Source organism: Oncorhynchus tshawytscha, linkage group LG31 (genome assembly GCF_018296145.1).
Source record: "Oncorhynchus tshawytscha isolate Ot180627B linkage group LG31, Otsh_v2.0, whole genome shotgun sequence".
Taxonomy (NCBI): domain Eukaryota; kingdom Metazoa; phylum Chordata; class Actinopteri; order Salmoniformes; family Salmonidae; genus Oncorhynchus; species Oncorhynchus tshawytscha.
The window spans coordinates 36,176,689-36,199,188 of record NC_056459.1 but is presented as its reverse complement, the minus strand read 5'-3'; the positions used below and the strand labels follow the sequence as shown (position 1 = coordinate 36,199,188).

The window sequence follows — 22,500 nt, the reverse complement described above, 5'->3', positions numbered from 1 at the left end:
CTGGAGTTGAGTCAGTGTCAGTGTCAGTGTGTTGGCAGCAGCCACTCAATGTTAGTGGTGGCTGTTTAACAGTCTGATGGCCTTGAGATAGAAGCTGTTTTTCAGTCTCTCGGTCCCAGCTTTGATGCACCTGTACTGACCTCGCCTTCTGGATGATAGCGGGGTGAACAGGCAGTGGCTCGGGTGGTTGATGTCCTTGATGATCTTTATGGCCTTCCTGTAACATCGGGTGGTGTAGGTGTCCTGGAGGGCAGGTAGTTTGCCCCCGGTGATGCGTTGTGCAGACCTCACTACCCTCTGGAGAGCCTTACGGTTGTGGGCGGAGCAGTTGCCGTACCAGGCGGTGATACAGCCCGCCAGGATGCTCTCGATTGTGCATCTGTAGAAGTTTGTGAGTGCTTTTGGTGACAAGCCGAATTTCTTCAGCCTCCTGAGGTTGAAGAGGCGCTGCTGCGCCTTCTTCACGATGCTGTCTGTGTGAGTGGACCAATTCAGTTTGTCTGTGATGTGTATGCTGAGGAACTTAAAACTTGCTACCCTCTCCACTACTGTTCCATCGATGTGGATAGGGGGTGTTCCCTCTGCTGTTTCCTGAAGTCCACAATCATCTCCTTAGTTTTGTTGACGTTGAGTGTGAGGTTATTTTCCTGACACCACACTCCGAGGGCCCTCACCTCCTCCCTGTAGGCCGTCTCGTCGTTGTTGGTAATCAAGCCTACCACTGTTGTGTCGTCCGCAAACTTGATGATTGAGTTGGAGGCGTGCGTGGCCACGCAGTCGTGGGTGAACAGGGAGTACAGGAGAGGGCTCAGAACGCACCCTTGTGGGGCCCCAGTGTTGAGGATCAGCGGGGTGGAGATGTTGTTGCCTACCCTCACCACCTGGGGGCGGCCCGTCAGGAAGTCCAGTACCCAGTTGCACAGGGCGGGGTCGAGACCCAGGGTCTCGAGCTTGATGACGAGCTTGGAGGGTACTATGGTGTTGAATGCCGAGCTGTAGTCGATGAACAGCATTCTCACATAGGTATTCCTCTTGTCCAGATGGGTTAGGGCAGTGTGCAGTGTGGTTGAGATTGCATCGTCTGTGGACCTATTTGGGCGGTAAGCAAATTGGAGTGGGTCTAGGGTGTCAGGTAGGGTGGAGGTGATATGGTCCTTGACTAGTCTCTCAAAGCACTTCATGATGACGGAAGTGACTGCTACGGGGCGGTAGTTGTTTAGCTCAGTTACCTTAGCTTTCTTGGGAACAGGAACAATGGTGGCCCTCTTGAAGCATGTGGGAACAGCAGACTGGTATAGGGATGTGTGTTATCATGTGTGGTGTATAGTGTTTATGTTATCGTGTGTGTGTGTAGTCATGGCTCTATGTAGTACTGTGGAACATACACACTCTCTCTCTCCTCCCTCCCGTCCCTTAGCTCCCTCTCTCTCCTCCCTCCCGTCCCTTAGTTCCCTCTCTATCTCCTCCCTTCCCTTAGTTCCCTCTCTCTCCTCCCTCCCGTCCCTTAGTTCCCTCTCTATCCTCCCTCCCCGTCCCTTAGTTCCCTCTCTCTCTCGCCTCCCGTCCCTTAGTTCCCTCTCTCTCCTCTCTCCCTTCCCTTAGTTCCCTCTCTCTCCTCCCTCCCTTCCCTTAGTTCCCTCTCCCCCTCCCCTTAGTTCCCTCTCTCTCCTCCCTCCCTTCCCTTAGTTCCCTCTCTCCTCCCTCCCTCCCCTTACTTCCCTCTCTCTCCTCCCTCCCTTCCCTTAGTTCCCTCTCTCCTCCCTCCCCTCCCTTAGTTCCCTCTCTCCTCCCTCCCCTCCCTTAGTTCCCTCTCTCCTCCCTCCCTTCCCTTAGTTCCCTCTCTCTCCTCCCTCCCTTCCCTTAGTTCCCTCTCTCCTCCCTCCCCTCCCTTAGTTCCCTCTCTCCCCCTCCCCTCCCTTAGTTCCCTCTCTCTCCTCCCTCCCATCCCTTAGTTCCCTCTCTCCTCCATTAATTTCCCTTAGTTCCCTCTCTCCTCCCTCCCTTCCCTTAGTTCCCTCTCTCTCCTCCCTCCCATCCCTTAGTTCCCCTCTCTCTCCCCCTCCCGTCCCTTAGTTCCCTCTCTCCCCCTCCCCTCCCTTAGTTCCCTCTCTCTCCCCCTCCCTTCCCTTAGTTCCCTCTCTCCTCCCTCCCTTCCCTTAGTTCCCTCTCTCTCCCCCCTTCCCTTAGTTCCCTCTCTCCTCCCTCCCTTCCCTTAGTTCCCTCTATCTCCTCCCTCCCTTCCCTTAGTTCCCTCTCTCCTCCCTCCCCTCCCTTAGTTCACTCTCTCTCTCCTCCCTTCCCCTACTTCCCTCTCTCTCTGTCCTCCCTCCCTTCCCTTACTTCCCTCTCTCTCTCCTCCCCCTTCCCTTAGTCCCCTCTCTCTCTCCTCCCTCCCATCCCTTAGTTCCCTCTCTCCTCCATTCCATTCCCTTAGTTCCCCCTCTCCTCCCTCCCCTCCCTTAGTTCCCTCTCTCTCCTCTCTCCCTTCCCTTACTTCCCCCTCTCTCTTCACATCATCAGTTGCAGTACATAGTGGCACCGTATTTTCTAAGGGACACTTTTTGACTGGACACTGGGGCTGGGATGTGCTGTTGTCAGCATAGTGTTGATTCCAGAGCCGAGGGGCAGTGGAGGTCCCTGAAGCCCCATAAAAGAGCTCCTCGGCACCTGAGTCCCACTTTATAATATCACACTATACATGCTATTACCAAGCCATTTCAACAACTAACCCTGACTGGCACTTTCTTTAGGGGTCACATATCTGTCTTTCTCAAGTACTCTGTGACAGATTACTTTTTCAAAGTTAATCTACAATTTTGCTACCTTGCAGTTAGTCTGGGTCTATGAAATTAACTCGTAGAGAGTTCAAACCAAGGATTTGGAGTATTTAGTGTAAATATTGTGAGAGAAAGATTAAGTGAATATTTTTGATGGTGCTGTCAGGGACAGAAGAAAGCCGAAGAAAAATGAGAGATTGGTGCTTTTATGACCCCATATGACCCTTCTCTCTGTGCCCACCTCTCTATAAGCCCTGTGTCCAAGAGAGAGAGAAGGAGGGAGAGGGAGGCCAAGGGAGAGAGAGAGAGGAGAGACAGTATGGAGAGAGAAGGAGGGAGAGGGAGGCCAAGGGATATAGAGACTGAGTTTCTCTCTGTAAGTTTCTCTCTCTGTGCCCACCTCTCTATAAGCCCTGTGTCCAAGAGAGAGAGAAGGAGGGAGAGGGAGGCCAAGGGAGAGAGAGAGAGGAGAGACAGTATGGAGAGAGAAGGAGGGAGAGGGAGGCCAAGGGATATAGAGACTGAGTTTCTCTCTGTAAGTTTCTCTCTCTGTGCCCACCTCTCTATAAGCCCTGTGTCCAAGAGAGAGAGAAGGAGGGAGAGGGAGGCCAAGGGAGAGAGAGAGAGAGAGGAGAGACAGTATGGAGAGAGAAGGAGGGAGAGGGAGGCCAAGGGATATAGAGACTGAGTTTCTCTCTGGAAGTTTCTCTCTCTATAAGACTCAATTTGTCCTTCTGCCTTTTTCTCACAATTATCATAACGTGCGTGCTGTGCAGTGCGTCATCTTCCTGTACCTGTCTGTGTGTAAATGCCTGTGTGAGTGAGTAAGTGTGTGTGCATCTGTACGCGTGCGTACACATATTTGCACAAGCCAGACTGACTAACTACAGAGCCTTGCAAAAGTACTGGCGTTTTTCCTATTTTGTTCCATTACAACCGGTAATTTAAATTTATTTCATATAATCATATATATATTTCGTATAATGGACAAAATAACCTGTTTCAAAAAATAAAAAATAAAAACAGAAAAGTGTTGAGTATTATTATATATATTATTATTATATTCACCCCCTTGCTGTGAAACCCCTAAATAAGATCTGGAGAACCAATTACCTTCAGAAGTCACATAATTAGTTAAATAAAGTCCACCTGTGTGCAATCTAAGTGTCACATGATCTGTCACATGATCTCAGTATATCTACACCTGTTCTGAAAGGCCCCAGAGTCTTCAACACCAATAAGCAAGGGGCACCACCAAGCAAGCAGCACCATGAAGACCAAGGCACTCACCAAACATGCCAGGGACAAAGTTGTTTAGAAGTACAGATCAGGGTTGGGTTATAAAAAAATATCAGAAACTTTGAACATCCCACAGAGCACCATTAAATCCATTATTAAAAAAATTGAAATAATTTGCCACTTAACAAACCTGCCAAGAAAGCGCTGCCCACAAAAACTCACAGACCAGGCAAGGAGGGCATTAATCAGAGGCAACAAAGAGACCAAAGATAAGCCTGAAGGAGCTGCAAAGCTCCACAGCGGAGATTGGAGTATCTGTCCATAGGACCACTTTAAGCCGTACAATCCACAGAGCTGGGCTTTACGGAAGAGCGGGCAGAAAAAAATAAGCAAACACGTTTGGTGTTCGCCACAAGGCATGTGGGAGACTCCTCAAACATATGGTAGAAGGTACTCTGGTGAGATGAGACTAAAGTGTAGCTTTTTCGCCATCAAGGAAAACACTATGCAAACCCAACACCTTTCATCACCCCGAGAACACCATCCCTACAGTGAAGCATGGTGGTGGCAGCATCGGAAGGGACTGTTTGAGTAGTGAAATGAACATTGAGTGTTTAGTACCTGATTCCCCCTTGGTGTTATTGGCATAGATTAAGATTAAATTTTAAATCAATCAAAGATGATGAGTCATATACTCTTCCCTGTCTAAATGTCAGCAGAAAAGTTTCAGTTAACTTTCCCCAAATGCCTTTCTTTCTTTCCAGAAACCCTTATTCCCTCCTAATTCTGGACATGTTTCAACTGGGTTTTCTGGGAAAACCAGAGAATTCTGGAAAAGTTCAAAAAAAAGTTTTTCTAAAAACCAAGTAATAGTTTATTTTATATAGATTATCTGATGTTCAAGTCTTTAAACAAAATAACACTTTTAATCAAACCAGAATCTTCATTCTCTTTCCCCCTGTTTATAAATGTGTGTGTGTGTCTTTCTACTTTTGTGTGTTCATACTTTTGTATCTGTCTGTATGTGTCCAGGTCCCATCAGACGGGGTGGAGTGGGCTGGGCTTGGGGGCTACCCAGGCGGGGGTGGTCCTGACGGAGGAGGGGAGATCCCCTGCAGGCGCATGCGGAGCGGCAGCTACGTCAAGGCCATGGGAGACGACGATAGTCAGGACTCTGACGCCAGTCCTAAATCCTCTCCTAAAACCACCATCATCGCCCAGAGAGAGGCCTTCAGACGCTCTGTCAGCATGGACCACAGGTCATCTGTCAACAAGTAACGGGGAGGGGGGGGTCATTCTATCATTTATTAAACCTGGTGATGATGATGATGAGGGTGATGAGGAAGAGGAGTATGATGAGTGTTATTCTCATTTTACTCTGTGTGTGTGTGGTGTGTAGATACTCGTGTAAGCAGTGTGTAGATGCTACGCTACCATACGCTCACAACATAAGCACGCCGAAGAGTCACGCACGCTCTCGGAGCTACACACGGTCTCTGACCAGCTCACAGGTAAGACCACACACCTTCAGAACACTGTATGCCTGTATGTTTATTCATCTCTACACATTTTAGCGTCTCGCCCCTAACCTGGACTCGAACCAGGGACCCTCTGCACACATTGACAACAGCCACCCTCGAAGCATCACTACCCATCGCTCCACAAAAGCCGCAACATTTAAGATTAGGGAAGACAATTTATGTATTTATTAGAGTGGCTTTATTTATATTACAGCATATTGGATGACTGTCATTCATATTTCATTTACTCAGTTCAATGTAACAGTGGTAGGTTTAGGTTACTGTCATTCATATTCACCCAGTTTAATGTAACAGTGATAGGTTTAGGTTACTGTCATTCATATTCACCCAGTTCAATGTAACAGTGATAGGTTTAGGTTACTGTCATTCATATTCACCCAGTTCAATGTAACAGTGACAGGTTTAGGTTACTGTCATTCACCCAGTTCAATGTAACAGTGATAGGTTTAGGTTACTGTCATTCATATTCACCCAGTTCAATGTAACAGTGACAGGTTTAGGTTACTGTCATTCATATTCACCCAGTTCAATGTAACAGTGATAGGTTTAGGTTACTGTCATTCACCCAGTTCAATGTAACAGTGATAGGTTTAGGATACTGTCATTCATATTCACCCAGTTCAATGTAACAGTGATAGGTTTAGGTTACTGTCATTCACCCAGTTTAATGTAACAGTGATGGGTTTAGGTTACTGTCATTCATATTCACCCAGTTCAATGTAACAGTGACAGGTTTAGGTTACTGTCATTCACCCAGTTCAATGTAACAGTGATAGGTTTAGGTTACTGTCATTCATATTCACCCAGTTCAATGTAACAGTGACAGGTTTAGGTTACTGTCATTCACCCAGTTCAATGTAACAGTGACAGGTTTAGGTTACTGTCATTCATATTCACCCAGTTCAATGTAACAGTGATGGGTTTAGGTTACTGTCATTCATATTCCATTCATCCAGTTCAATGTAACAGTGGTAGGTTTAGGTTATTAAACCTACCGTATCCATCATGAGGTTATTACAACCTATTCTATGATGAAAGTTTACAATGTAGGTGCACAGAGACAAATTTGAGGTGACAGACAGTGACACATGGTCAGACAGCTAGCTAACATAGCATCCCTCTGTTATAGCCAGCTAGCTAACATAGCATCCCTCTGTTATAGCCAGCTAGCTAACATAGCATCCCTCTGTTATAGCCAGCTAGCTAACATAGCATCCCTCTGTTATAGCCAGCTAGCTAACATAGCATCCCTCTGTTATAGCCAGCTAGCTAACATAGCATCCCTCTGTTATAGCCAGCTAGCTAACATAGCATCCCTCTGTTATAGCCAGCTAGCTAACATAGCATCCCTCGACACAGGTCGAGAGACAAATTTGAGTAATCAGTGTGACAGACAGTGACACATTCAATACCACCTTGCACACTCTTGCCTGCATCTATCTGATCTAGGGGTGTGTAATCACTAGACCAAACAACTAAAACAAGAGTTTCTCCTGGACATATTCAGGTAGGACCCGTTGCGTTTGTGAAACGGAATCGGCGGGAATGAATGCACCCCTGATCACCCAACACAGTTCACTGTCATAGCAGCCACGTAGACGATCATCACTTTGCTCGTTGGATGATTACTTCTCGCATCCACACGCTCTCCTCTCGCCTTTTCCCATCGCTTGTGGACTTCAGTGTACGACACAACAGCTGTCTGTGACCAGGCGATAAAACCTTCCAAGCCAAACCTTCATATCATAACTGCTAACCGCTACACACAGCCTACATCGTTGTCACCCTACATCGTTGTGTGTACAATCACGCCGTACAGTGTACAGCAAGCAGTTTAGCAGTTACACAGGCAGGCCCTTTATAAGGATAGCCTTAGCCAGCTAGCATACATAGCGTACATAGCATTCCTCTCTGTTGTGTAGCTAACTAAACTCCACGCCAGGACGTTGGAGTTCATCAGAAACTTCCTTCAACATGGAGTGGAGTTTAGTCAGCTAGTTGTTGAGTAGGCTAAATTAGCTACATTAGCTACATTAGCTACATTAGCTACATTAGCTACATTAACTACATTAACTACATTAGCTACATTAGCTACATTAGCTACATTAACTACATTAACTACATTAGCTAAGTAGTGAAAAATATAGAAGAAGAAAAAAATATTACAAATAAATATATTTAGCTCTCTGCTGCTTCTCCTTCCTTTTTGAATAAATTAATTTGCTCAAAAACAGTTCAACTATTGTCTTTCTATCTTTGAGTCAACTACTCGCCACATTTTATGCACTGCAGCGCTAGCTAACTGTAGCTTATGCTATCAGTACAAGATTAATTCTCTGAACCTTTGATTGGGTGGACAACATGTCAGTTCATGCTATAAGAGCTCTGATAGGTTGGAGGACATCTAGGTGCTACCCTAGAGGGTGCTATTTGTTATGAAAGGTGCCTCCACTGACATGTGGGTGTGGATATGTACTCTGTCTCTCTCTGTCTCTCTCTCTCTCTCTCTGTCTCTCTCTGTCTCTCTCTCTCTCTCTGTCTCTCTCTCTCTGTCTCTGTCTCTCTCTCTCTCTCTCTGTCTCTCTCTGTTTCTCTCTCTCTCTGTCTCTCTCTGTCTCTCTCTCTGTCTCTCTCTCTCTCTGTCTCTCTCTGTTTCTCTCTCTCTTTCTCCCTCTCTCTTTCACTTTCTCTGTCTCTCTCTCTCTATCTCTCTGTCTCTGTCTCTCTGTCTCCCTCTCTCTGTTTCTCTGTCTCTCTCTGTCTCTCTGTCTCTCTCTCTTTCTCTTTTTCTCTGTCTCTCTCTCTCTCTGTCTCTCCCTCCCTCTTTCACTTTCTCTGTCACTCTCTCTCTCTCTCCCTCTCTCTTTCACTTTCTCTGTCTCTCTGTCTCTGTCTCTCTGTCTCCCTCTCTCTGTTTCTCTGTCTCTCTCTCTCTGTCTCTCTCTCTTTCTCTTTTTCTCTGTCTCTCTCTCTCTCTGTCTCTCCCTCCCTCTTTCACTTTCTCTGTCACTCTCTCGCTCTCTCCCTCTCTCTTTCACTTTCTCTGTCTCTCTGTCTCTGTCTCTCTGTCTCCCTCTCTCTGTTTCTCTGTCTCTCTCTCTCTGTCTCTCTCTCTTTCTCTTTTTCTCTGTCTCTCTCTCTCTCTGTCTCTCCCTCTCTCTTTCACTTTCTCTGTCGCTCTCTCTCTCTCTCTCTCTCTCTCTCTCTCTCTCTCTCTCCTGTAGCTGGGTGACTCTCTGAATCGTCAGTTTGAGGCGGTGTGTGAGACCATGTTTGGGGAGATAGAGAGTCAGGCGGTGGAAGCCTTGGATCTGCCTGGCTGCTTCCGGACCCGTTCCCATAGTTACGTCCGCGCCATCCAGGCCGGCTGTTCCCAAGACGACGACTGCCTGTCCGTCTTCTCCATGTCAGGACCCAGCATCAAGGGAGGGGTTGGTGAGTGTGTGTGTGTGTGCGTGTGTGTGCGTGTGTGCGTGTGTGCGTGTGTGTGTGTGTGTGTGTGTGTGTGTGTGTGTGTGTGTGTGTGTGTGTGTGTGTGTGTGTGTGTGTGTGTGTGTGTGTGTGTGGTACTGGGTATATACCTGGTATCAAACCCATCTGTTATCTGTGTGACTCAAGACTGTGTTAGCCCCTTGAGCCAAAGCCTAGAAATTAGCTCAGGGACCAAACACAAGTCTTCATGTGTCAGGAAAGATAACTCATCATAACACCAAATCACAATACCTCATGACAATACCTCGTGACAATACCTCATGACAATACCTCATCACAATACCTCGTGACAATACCTTGTGACAATACCTCATCACAATACCTCATGACAATACCTCGTGACAATACCTCGTCACAATACCTCGTGACAATACCTCGTAATAATACCTCATCTCGTGACAATACCTCGTAATAATACCTCATCACAATACCTCGTGACAATACCTCATCACAATACCTCGTGACAATACCTTGTGACAATACCTCATCACAATACCTCATGACAATACCTCGTGACAATACCTCGTCACAATACCTCGTGACAATACCTCGTGACAATACCTCATCACAATACCTCGTGACAATACCTCGTGACAATACCTCATCACAATACCTCGTGACAATACCTCGTGACAATACCTCATCACAATACCTCGTGACAATACCTCGTGACAATACCTCGTGACAATACCTCGTGACAATACCTCGTGACAATACCTCATCACAATACCTCATGACAATACCTCGTGACAATACCTCGTCACAATACCTCGTGACAATACCTCGTGACAATACCTCATCACAATACCTCGTGACAATACCTCGTGACAATACCTCGTGACAATACCTCGTGACAATACCTCGTGACAATACCTCGTGACAATACCTCATGACAATACCTCGTGACAATACCTCGTGACAATACCTCATGACAATACCTCATGACAATACCTCATCATAATGTTTTCATACACACACACGCCTCTGGTTGTCTCGAAGCCACACTCTCTCTCTCTCTCTCTCTCTCTCTCTCTCTCTCTCTCTCTCTCTGTCTCTCTTTCTCCCTCTCTCTCTCTCTCTCTGTCTCTCTGTTTCTATCTCTCCCTCTTCATATCTTTCTCTGTCTCTCATTTTTCTCTCTCTCCCTCTCTCCATCTCCTTCCCCGGTGAAATGTCTCTCTCTCTGTCTCTCTGTTTCTCTCTCTCCCTCTCTCCCTCTCCCTCCCTGGTGAAATCTCTCTCACCCTCTCTCCATCTCCTTCCCCGGTGAAATGTCTCTCTCTCTGTCTCTCTGTTTCTCTCTCTCCCTCTCCCTCCCCGGTGAAATCTCTCTGTCTCTCTGTTTCTCTCTCTCTCTCTATGTCTCCTTAAAAATGACTGGAATGTTTTTTATTACCTCATAAGTTACTGACTCCAGCTGCTCTTCATCTCTCCCTTTATCTCTCTCTCGCATACTCCCCCCTGTCTTTCTCTGTTCTTCTCCTATGTTCTTCCTACTCTCTATTTCATTTTCTTTAACCCTCCTTAGTTCTCTCTTCCCCTTTTCCTCTCTCTCTCTCTCTGTTCTTACCCCTTTTCCTCTCTCTCTCTCTCTGTTCTCACCCCTTTTCCTCTCTCTCTCTCTCTGTTCTTACCCCTTTTCCTCTCTCTCTCTCTGTTCTTACCCCTTTTCCTCTCTCCCTCTGTTCTCACCCCTTTTCCTCTCTCTCTCTCTGTTCTTACCCCTTTTCCTCTCTCTCTCTGTTCTCACCCCTTTTCCTCTCTCTCTCTGTTCTCACCCCTTTTCCTCTCTCTCTCTGTTCTCACCCCTTTTCCTCTCTCTCTCTGTTCTTACCCCTTTTCCTCTCTCTCTCTGTTCTCACCCCTTTTCCTCTCTCTCTCTCTGTTCTTACCCCTTTTCCTCTCTCCCTCTGTTCTCACCCCTTTTCCTCTCTCTCTCTCTGTTCTTACCCCTTTTCCTCTCTCCCTCTGTTCTCACCCCTTTTCCTCTCTCTCTCCCTCTGTTCTCACCCCTTTTCCTCTCTCTCTCTCTGTTCTTACCCCTTTTCCTCTCTCTCTCTCTGTTCTCACCCCTTTTCCTCTCTCTCTCTCTGTTCTCACCCCTTTTCCTCTCTCTCTCTCTCTGTTCTCACCCCTTTTCCTCTCTCTCTCCCTCTGTTCTCACCCCTTTTCCTCTCTCTCTCTGTTCTCACCCCTTTTCCTCTCTCTCTCTCTCTGTTCTCACCCCTTTTCCTCTCTCTCTCTCTGTTCTCACCCCTTTTCCTCTCTCTCTCTCTCTGTTCTCACCCCTTTTCCTCTCTCTCTCTCTGTTCTCACCCCTTTTCCTCTCTCTCTCTCTGTTCTCACCCCTTTTCCTCTCTCTCTCTCTCTGTTCTCACCCCTTTTCCTCTCTCTCTCTCTCTGTTCTCACCCCTTTTCCTCTCTCTCTCTCTCTGTTCTTACCCCTTTTCCTCTCTCTCTCTCTGTTCTCACCCCTTTTCCTCTCTCTCTCTCTCTGTTCTCACCCCTTTTCCTCTCTCTCTCTCTGTTCTCACCCCTTTTCCTCTCTCTCTCTCTCTGTTCTCACCCCTTTTCCTCTCGTTTTCCTTCAGTCATTCATCCTTCTTTTTTTACTGTCGTCTAAAGTACACTGTGTGTGTGTGTGTTTGTGCGTGCGTGCGTGCGCTATCGTCAGTACTTTACAGAGCTCTTATTTCCTGGCTTAGACCTGGAAATCTTCCAGAGATTTATCAAAGCTGCTCTGAAGTGTCATATACAAAACACAGCCACAGACAGACAGAGGGCCGTGTGTGTATCCACAGACAGAGGGTCGTGTGTGTATCCACAGCTGAGGACTGTGTGTATCCACAGCAGAGGACTGTGTGTGTATCCACAGACAGAGGGTCGTGTGTGTATCCACAGCGGAGGACTGTGTGTATCCACAGCGGAGAGCCGTGTGTATCCACAGCGGAGGACTGTGTGTGTATCCACAGCGGAGAGCCGTGTGTATCCACAGCGGAGGACTGTGTGTTTCCACAGCGGAGGACTGTGTGTGTATCCACAGCGGAGGACTGTGTGTGTATCCACAGCGGAGGACTGTGTGTGTATCCACAGCGGAGAGCCGTGTGTGTATCCACAGCGGAGGGCCGTGTGTATCCACAGCGGAGGACTGTGTGTATCCACAGCAGAGGACTGTGTGTATCCACAGTGGAGAGCCGTGTGTATCCACAGCGGAGGACTGTGTGTATCCACAGCAGAGGACTGTGTGTATCCACAGTGGAGGACTGTGTGTGTATCCACAGCAGAGGGCCGTGTGTATCCACAGCAGAGGACTGTGTGTGTAACCACAGCGGAGGACTGTGTGTATCCACAGCGGAGGACTGTGTGTATCCACAGTGGAGGACTGTGTGTGTATCCACAGCGGAGGACTGTGTGTATCCACAGCGGAGGACTGTGTGTATCCACAGCGGAGGACTGTGTGTATCCACAGCGGAGGACTGTGTGTGTATCCACAGCGGAGGACCGTGTGTGTATCCACAGCGGAGGGCCGTGTGTGTATCCACAGCGGAGGACTGTGTGTGTATCCACAGCGGAGGACCGCGTGTATCCACAGCGGAGGGCCGTGTGTGTATCCACAGCGGAGGACTGTGTGTGTATCCACAGCGGAGGACTGTGTGTGCTCATAGTACCTCACAGGAAATGGCTTTGAGTCTGTCTGTCTGTCTGTCTGTCTGTCTCTCTGTCTGTCTATCTGTCTGTCTGTCTCTCTGTCTCTCTGTCTGTCTGTCTGTCTCTCTGTCTGTCTGTCTGTCTGTCTGTCTGTCTGTCTGTCTGTCTGTCTGTCTGTCTGTCTGTCTGTCTGTCTGTCTGTCTGTCTGTCTCTCTGTCTCTCTGTCTGTCTGTCTGTTGATTTTGGTGTCATTGTACAATAAAGGCTTGTTTAGATTCAGAAATTAACTATTTATCCTGTTCTTTCCCCCATTCTTCCCCTAATCCCCTATCTATTCCCCCATTCTTCCCCTAATCCCCCTCTCTCTCCCCCTCTCTCTTCCCCCATTTTCCCCTAATCTCCCTCTCTCTCCCCCTCTCTCTTCCCCCATTCTTCCCTAATCCCCCTATCTATTTCACTCTCTCTTCCCCTAATCCCCCTATCTATTTCACTCTCTCTTCCCCTAATTCCCTATCTATCTCCCCCTCTCTCTCCCCATCTATCTCAATCCCCCTCTCTCTCCCCATCTATCTCCCCATCTATCTCAATCTCCCCCTCTCTCTCCCCCATCTATGTCCCCCATCTATCTCCCCCATCTTTCTCAATCTCCCCCTCTCTCTCCCCCATCTATCTCCCTCCCCTCTCTCTCCCCCATCTATCTCCCCTCATCTATCTCTCTCCCCCTCTCTCTCCCCCATCTATCTCCCCCTCTCTGTCCCCCATCTATCTCCCCATCTATCTCAATCTCCCCATCTATCTCCCCATCTTTCTCAATCTCCCCATCTATCTCCCCTATCTTTCTCAATCTCCCCCTCTCTCCCCCCCCATCTATCTCTCTCCCCCTCTCTCTCCCCATCTATCTCCCCCTCATCTATCTCTCTCCCCCCTCTCTCCCCCATCTATCTCAATCTCCCCCTCTCTCTCCCTCTATCACCCCCTCCTCTCCCCCTCCTCTCTCTCTCTCTCTCTCTCTCTCCCTCTATCTCCCCCTTCTCTCTCTCTCTCTCTCCCCAGTCATCCCATACCGTAAGGCTGGCCCTCCCCCTCTCCCTCCCCGTATGTCTAAGCCTACGATCTCTGTGAGGGCTCAGAGCAGTACAGAGTCTACCCAGGATGCCTACTTCCAGAACACAGGCCAGCCTGCCCTGGGGCGGCCCAGACAACACCAGAGCAGCTCTGTGGACCTGGGAATCACTGATGGTACGTCATCATGGATGATGGAATGGGAGGGGCCAATTGGTGGGTTTCCCTGTGGGTCCTGCTTTTTATTTTACAGGAATGTTTCAAGGGAACCATGTTGACATAGTACTGTTCCAAGGGAACCATGTTGACATAGTACTGTTCCAAGGGAACCATGTTGACATAGCACTGTTCCAAGGGAACCATGTTGACATAGTACTGTTCCAAGGGAACCATGTTGACATAGTACTGTTCCAAGGGAACCATGTTGACATAGCACTGTTCCAAGGGAACCATGTTGACATAGCACTGTTCCAAGGGAACCATGTTGACATAGTTCTGTTCCAATGAACCATGTTGACATAGCACTGTTCCAAGGGAACCATGTTGACATAGTACTGTTCCACAGGAACCATGTTGACATAGTTCTGTTCCAATGAACCATGTTGACATAGCACTGTTCCAAGGGAACCATGTTGACATAGCACTGTTCCACAGGAACCATGTTGACATAGTACTGTTCCACGGGAACCATGTTGACATAGTACTGTTCCAAGGGAACCATGTTGACATAGTACTGTTCCAAGGGAACCATGTTGACATAGTACTGTTCCAAGGGAACCATGTTGACATAGTACTGTTCCAAGGGAACCATGTTGACATAGTACTGTTCCAAGGGAACCATGTTGACATAGTACTGTTCCAAGGGAACCATGTTGACATAGTACTGTTCCAAAAGGATGCATATAGTATAGAGAACCATTTATAGAAACGTCTGCTTTTTCATCAGCACCAAACACAACTAAAGGTGTAATCATAAATATACATAAGAAACTCTAAATCACCGTCTTGGGTAAAGGTGACGACCAAGATGGTAGAATCACTTTCCTTAAAATGTTAAATTTATAAATTTAAAATGTATCCATAATGGAAAGAAAATTGCCTTTCGTTAATGTGTACTCTACAAATTCATATGATCCTAGATGTTCTATTCTCTGAATAACATATTGTTAGAATGAACTGAATTCCATCTGCTTATTGGGACAGACATGAATGCCATTCTGGACATGTGGGACAAATGTAATGAGACCGACTACAATCTACAGACAACCAAGGCTCTCCGACATCTGATTACAACCTTGTTGATGTCTGGCGAGCTCACAACCCTTAATCAAAAGTATTACAACTCTCTATTGAAACAGGCACAAAACATTGTCCCAAATCGATGTTGTACAATTATCTACGCCTATCTAATGATAACAGTTATTTCTGCCACATTTATGAATCTCTTTTGTAAAATTATTTATTATTTATTTTTTATTATTTATTTATTATTTGTTTCCTTTAAAAAAAATGTAAAAAACCTTCTGTGAACAATTTGAAACCGAAGTTAATGATTTCATGATGATTAACAAAAATTCAGTCGATGATCCTCAGATTTTTGTGGGACGCCATTAAATGTTTTATTAAAAACAATGCATCTGGGCTGGATGACCAGTTGAAATATAGCAATCCTTTTTCTGATGTATTCAGAGGCCCGTATTTAGCATGTTTTAAACGGCAGATTATCAGACACTCAACAAGAAGGTCTGATATCATTATTACTGAAACAGGATCCAAAGTGGTAAATATAAAGATCCAGTCCATAAAAAAAAAAATTGGAGGCCCCTTACTCTTCAGTGTTGTGATTAGGGCTACTCTTCCCCTCCCTCTCTACACCTAGGGTTGTTACGCTGACCGTATTACAGCCACACCGGCGGTCACGAGTCATGAAGGCAGTCAAATTCCACATGAACGTTTAGTCACAGTAACTAGGCTTCTGCAAAGCTCTGATGCTGCTGATGGTCATTAGTAGTCTATCAAACTTGCTAACTGCCTGGTACTCAGCACTCTATTGTCCCTCTAATCACTCTGACATCAATGCAAATATTATGGTAAATCTAATCAAACACTTCATGAGAGCCCATAAACTCATGTTGCACAACATTTCAATAGGCTAAAAGAGGAGGATCCCATCAGCTTTCTATAGGCTAGGCCTACTATATTCACTTCTCAACTGTCCTAACATTAAGCACATTGTTTGTATTTACAACAGAAGTATACCCTACCTGGCTGGTATGAAAATAAACCAGGGGAAAAGCGTCCTCCATTCACTATTTAAGTATTTTATAGATGTCTTTTTTCCTGCTGCCCCTGTTTTGATACAGGAGCATGATAATGGTCCATTCTAAATCAAAACAAATTTCACACATATATTATTTAGTATAAGTAAAGACAAGATTAAATCAAGAATAGTCAGATGGGTGACAATATTAGCCTTTCACTTGTGAATTGTATATTATAACTTGTAAATGATGCCCAGCATAAGAAACAATGCCTTTTATTTTGCGACTTTTTCGAATCAGTCGCACACCTCATGTAGCCTAGCCCATAAGCCTATATGTTTTGATAAGGTTTGTAATCACAGCTAAAGTGGCCAAATAACTTACTAACTGTCATACAAAAGCAGCGTGTGAATTTCAAGTTTGGGGAAGATCATTTTCACCCTAAAAATGCACATTTATAATGAAAGCATTACATGAATAATCACATTTGCGGTCACTTTTGATAATGGTGTTTTCACGATAATGGAACATTCACACCTATTATACTGTCATGTGCGCATTGCTGTGCTTATAATGTGAAGAAATAGCATAATCGTTTAGCAACATTTTAAGCTAAACGTTCTGATCTGTTGCGTCAGCCACATTGCATAAAAAAGTTGTTTTGATACTAGTGGTTGTCCCAGACTATGTTAGGAATATTCATTCTTGCACAGTATCGAATAGAATAGAATAGAATAGAATAGATCAACTTTTGTACCATGGGGGATAGTACAGTAGGTTGACATAGACTAGAGCTTTTACTGTTTGTTCAACTCATCTTGTCGGCTGACAAAAAAAATCACGTGCCATGTGAGTGAGAGACTCTTCAGATTGCACAGATCACTCAGGGAGAAGGACACAGCGCAGCACTCCGGGCCACAAAAGGCATTTATTTTATTTAGGGTGCATTACGGCCACAAAGGGGATGCTGCAGTGAAATTCGAGGCATTATCATGTGCTTGTCAAATTGTGAGTGAGAGACTGATGAAGTGTGTACAGCCTGCACAGACAAAAACAAAGCAGAGCTCATGCCTTTTAAGCGACTTTTTTCAAATCATCATTAGTCTCATCATGCAGCCTTACAATGTATTAAACATCTAAACATATTGCCCAACGTTTGTAGAACAACTAAAGTTACATTAATAACTCTAAGTATATAGGAGTACTTATTTCTTTGTTAATCACTCAACACAGAATCGCCGCATGTGCACATTCCCTCAAATCATTTGGAGAAAATATTTATATTTTATTCAGCTTTGTTCAATTGTATTCTTCATACTATAAAATAATATAAAATAATGTCATGGAATTCAGGAGACAAAGGGCTGTAAGTTTTTAAATCTAGACACAGGAAAGGTAGGAAGTATACAGAGGGGTTAACGATCTTGGAGCGGGCTTGACCTTCTTGGATACCGGTCGGTGCTACGGAAGCGAAGGGGCCCGGGCGTTACTGAACCCATCCCGGAGATACTGGTCCACCTCGGGGCTGGTGGAGAGGTCCGGGGCAATTGGATCGTCTCGCTGTGGTTCCCTGACACTCATAGGTTGATGGGGGTGGTATGGTGGGTGACCCGGCCTATCCATCCAGCGCTCTAACATCCATGAGAATAGAGAGGGGTTGAGTGGGGATGACCCGCTCGGATGCCAGCATCCAAAAGACTCACATTGGCCCCTGAGTCGATGAGTACCTGGAGAGACTTGGACTGGTCGCCCCACAGCAGGATGGCGTGGAGAGAGGGGTGAGTAAGGGGAGAAGAACCATTATCTTTAAGACCCAGCAGAGTACTCACTCCAACGAAGGAACTAGGTCTCTTGTAGGGACAGGTAGACACAAAATGACCGGCACTATCACAATACAGACAACTTTGGCTGTAAACTCTGCGTACGCATTCGGCTGGAGACAGCCTAGCCCTGCTGAGCTAAATCGGATTGGGAATAGGTGAATCGGCAGTCGTGGGAGGCTCTTGGAGGAACTCGGGTAAGCTCGTATCCTCTTGGGGACTTCCGGAGATCATCAGATGCAAGGTGAGATCCTTGAGTGGTACCTCAATCAGACCTCTTCTCCCTTCTACGTTCCTGTAGCCGACCATCGATCAGGATCGTTAAAGCGATGAATGAGTCAAGATCCATCTGTAGTTCCCAGGCTGCAAGCTCGTCCTTTACTTCCTCCGATAATCCGTGGAGGATCAGGCAGAGGTCGGTTATTCAGAGTAGTGGGGCAAAAGTATAGGACGGCAGGCAGGTTCAGGGTCAGGTCAGGCAGAGGGGTCAAATCTGGGAACAAGTAGAAAACAGGAACTAAGATAAGACAGGAGCAAGAGGGAAAAGGCTGGTAGGTTCTGCAAACAAAAAAAACTGGCAACAGACAAACGGAGAACACAGGTATAAATACACAGGGGATAACTTGGAAGATGGCATGGTTCCCTTGGAACAGTACACCTGGATGGGGGTGGAGACAAGCACAAAGACAGGTGAAACAGATCAGGGCATGTCATCCTCTACACACAATACCCCATAATGACAAAGTGAAACAGGTTTTTAGAAGAAAGGAAAGAATACGAAACAGAAATACCATATTTACATAAGTATTCAGACCCTTTGTTTGAGACTGCATCCTGTTTCCACTGATGATCCTTGAGATGTTTCTACAACTTGATTGGAGTCCACCTGTGGTAAATTACTTGATTGAACATGATTTGGAAAGGCACACACCTGTCTATATAATCGGGGATGAAAGGCCTTAGTCAGGGAGGTGACCAATAACCAGATGGTCACTCTAACAGAGCTCCAGACTTCCTCTGTGGAGATGGCAGAACCTTCCAGAAGGACAACCATCTCTGCAGCACTCCACCAATTAGGTCACTTCTTTGTAAAAGGCACATGACAGAACACTTGAAGTTTGCCAAAAGATACCTAAAGGACTCTCAGACCATGAGAAATAAGATTTTCAGGTCTGATTATACCAAAATTGAACTCTTTGGCCTGCATGTCAAGTGTTACGTCTGGAGGAAACCTGGCACCATCCCTACGGTGAAGCATGGTGGTGGCAGCATCATGCTGTAGGGATGTTTTTCAGCGGTAGGGACTGGGAGACTAGTCAGGATCGAGGGAAAGATGAACAGAGTAAAGTACAGAGAGATCCTTGATGAAATCCTGCTCCAGAGCTCTCAGGACCTCAGACTGGGGCGAAGGTTCACCTTCCAACAGGGCAACGACCCTTAGCACACAGCCAAGACAACGCAGAAGTGGCTTCGGGACAAGTCTCTGAATGTCCTTGAGTGATGCAGCCAGAGCCTGGACTTGAACCCGATCGAACATCTCTGGAGAGACCTGAAAATAGCTGTTCAGCGACGTTACAAGTGCTCTGTATCTATTTATTATGGACATTGAAAAGTTAGCTGTTAACCTCTAGCGTCGAGCAATCCCGTATCCGGGAGCATAATCATAGCCTCAAGCTCATTACCATAACGCATCGTTTCCTATTCATGAAAATCGCAAATGAAATGAAATAAATATATTGAAACACAAGCTTAGCCTTTTGTTAACAACACTGTCATCTCAGATTTTCAAAATATGCTTTGACCAAAGCTACACAAGCATTTGTGTAAGAGTATTGATAGCCTAGCATAGCATTAAGCCTAGCATTCAACAGGCAACATTTTCACAAAAACAAGAAAAGCGTTCAATTAAAATCATTTACCTTTGAAGAACTTTGGATGTTTTCAATGACGAGACTCTCAGTTAGATAGCAAATGTTCATTTTTTCCAAAAAGATTATTTGTGTAAGAGAAATAGCTCCGTTTTGTTCATCACGTTTAAAAAAAAAATGAAAATGCAGTCAACACAACGCCAAACTTTTTTCCAAATTAGCTCCATTAATATCGACAGAAACATGGCAAACGTTGTTTAGAATCAATCCTCAAGGTGTTTTTCACAATTCTATTCGATGAAAAATCATTCCTGGCAGTCGGTTTCTCATCAAAGGCAAACGGAAAAATACTGCAGCTGGAGATTACGCAATAATTGCGACGGAGGACACCAAGCGACCACCTGGTAGATGTAGTCTCTTATGGTCAATCTTCCAATGATATGCCTACAAATACGTCACAATGCTGCAGACACCTTGGGGAAAACGTGGAAAAAGTAAGCTGACTCCTAACTCCTCCACAGCCATATAAGAAGTCATTGGCATGCAGGGCTTTCAAAAAATGGGGCACTTCCTGGTTGGATTTTTATCTGGGTTTCGCCTGTAACATCAGTTCTGTGGCACTCACAGACAATATCTTTGCAGTTTTGGAAACATCAGAGCGTTTTCTTTCCAAAGCTGTCAATTATATGCATAGTCGAGCATCTTTTTGTGTCAAAATATCTTGTTTAAAACGGGAACGTTATTCATCCAAATATTAAAAGAGCGCCCCCTATATCGAAGAAGTTAATATCAGATCGAACAATCGACTTCAAAACAAAGGTGTCATTGGACGCTGATGATTCATGTTTTCTTTTAAAACCACAATGTGAATCCCTCCACAGCCTCATAGAGGATCTAGATACTTATAGAATTAGAATCCCTCCACAGCCTCATAGAGGATCTAGATACTTTTAGAATTAGAATCCCTCCACAGCCTCATAGAGGATCTAGATACTTATAGAATTAGAATCCCTCCACAGCCTCATAGAGGATCTAGATACTTTTAGAATTAGAATCCCTCCACAGCCTCATAGAGGATCTAGATACTTTTAGAATTAGAATCCCTCCACAGCCTCATAGAGGATCTAGATACTTTTAGAATTAGAATCCCTCCACAGCTTCATAGAGGATCTAGATACTTTTAGAATTAGAATCCCTCCACAGCTTCATAGAGGATCTAGATACATTTAGAATTAGAATCCCCACAGCCTCATAGAGGATCTAGATACTTTTAGAATTAGAATCCCTCCACAGCCTCATAGAGGATCTAGATACTTTTAGAATTAGAATCCCTCCACAGCTTCATAGAGGATCTAGATACTTTTAGAATTAGAATCCCTCCACAGCTTCATAGAGGATCTAGATACTTTTAGAATTAGAATCCCTCCACAGCCTCATAGAGGATCTAGATACTTTTAGAATTAGAATCCCTCCACAGCCTCATAGAGGATCTAGATACTTTTAGAATTAGAATCCCTCCACAGCCTCATAGAGGATCTAGATACTTTTAGAATTAGAATCCCTCCACAGCCTCATAGAGGATCTAGATACTTTTAGAATTAGAATCCCTCCACAGCCTCATAGAGGATCTAGATACTTTTAGAATTAGAATCCCTCCACAGCCTCATAGAGGATCTAGATACTTATAGAATTAGAATCCCTCCACAGCCTCATAGAGGATCTAGATACTTATAGAATTAGAATCCCTCCACAGCCTCATAGAGGATCTAGATACTTATAGAATTAGAATTTTCTTTTCTATCCTCTCTGGATTAGGGCACGATATTACATAGTGGATCACTAAAAAATACACCTTTTACTTCACCAATAAAATGGTCTGACGGTGAAGTGGACAAACTCGCTATTCATTTCCAGAAAGAAACAAATAATTTCACTACAATACATTTTAATAGACAGTTAAAAAAAAAAAATATGATCCTTTTTTTTACCTTGGAAAAGACACTACCTGTCTATTTATGGAAAAATCACATCCCAGTTTACCTACGGACCTGCCTGCACATAACAACTTGTTTTTTAAACCATACGAGCAAAAAAATATTCAGTTTATTTGAAACGGCAAGCCAGACTAAATGAAACAGACTGTCTGTGTAATGAATACGAAGTCGGAGGGCAGAAATGATTAAATATTAAAGCACTCGACCATTATGACCTCACTAAAGGTTTCAGTCATACAGAAGTCGTACTTAAATCAGAACTGGTTCTCTAGTAGATTAGTGAGAATGACTCACCCCGTGTTCAGTAATGACCTTCTCCCTTTTATTCAGATTACAACCTCTCACTTTCGGTTATTTGAAAAGGAACTCATCTCCCAAATATTGCTATTTTTAAAACAATCCATACCAAGCTGGTTGTAATTAGTGTGTTTATGTGACACATGCAGCTGACATAAAATGCTAGGAAATGTCTCCTCTGTACAAAATGTGTTATTTCTGTTGTTGCTCTCAGATATTAGGGGTTGGGTTAAATGTGGAAGACACATTTCAGTTGAATACATTCAGTTGGACAACTGACTAGGTACCCCTTCCCTTCCGAAATTAGTACACCTGGACCAAAGTGGGTTTGGCAAAAAACAATTAACCTCTGATAAACTTCTATTAAATATCTGACATGATTAATCAGAAACTAAAGCTCCTTGGGTAGTTCTATATATCAACGCAGAAAAATATTTTGATAGACTAGAATGGTCATACCTTTTGATAGACTAGAATGGTCATATCTTTTGATAGACTAG

General features: G+C 45.1%; 1 protein-coding gene across 1 annotated transcript in view; it reads left to right on the top strand.

The window, feature by feature from the left end:
• Positions 1–22,500, top strand: part of dlgap3 (discs, large (Drosophila) homolog-associated protein 3) — a 41,769-nt gene that overhangs the window by 4,548 nt on the left and 14,721 nt on the right. Inside the window, exons 2-6 of the mRNA XM_042310540.1 lie at positions 5,049–5,275; positions 5,416–5,527; positions 8,782–8,992; positions 13,752–13,907; positions 16,882–16,921. Of these exons, the coding sequence (XP_042166474.1) occupies positions 5,049–5,275; positions 5,416–5,527; positions 8,782–8,992; positions 13,752–13,907; positions 16,882–16,921 (746 nt within the window). The remainder of the gene's footprint in view (positions 1–5,048; positions 5,276–5,415; positions 5,528–8,781; positions 8,993–13,751; positions 13,908–16,881; positions 16,922–22,500) is intronic.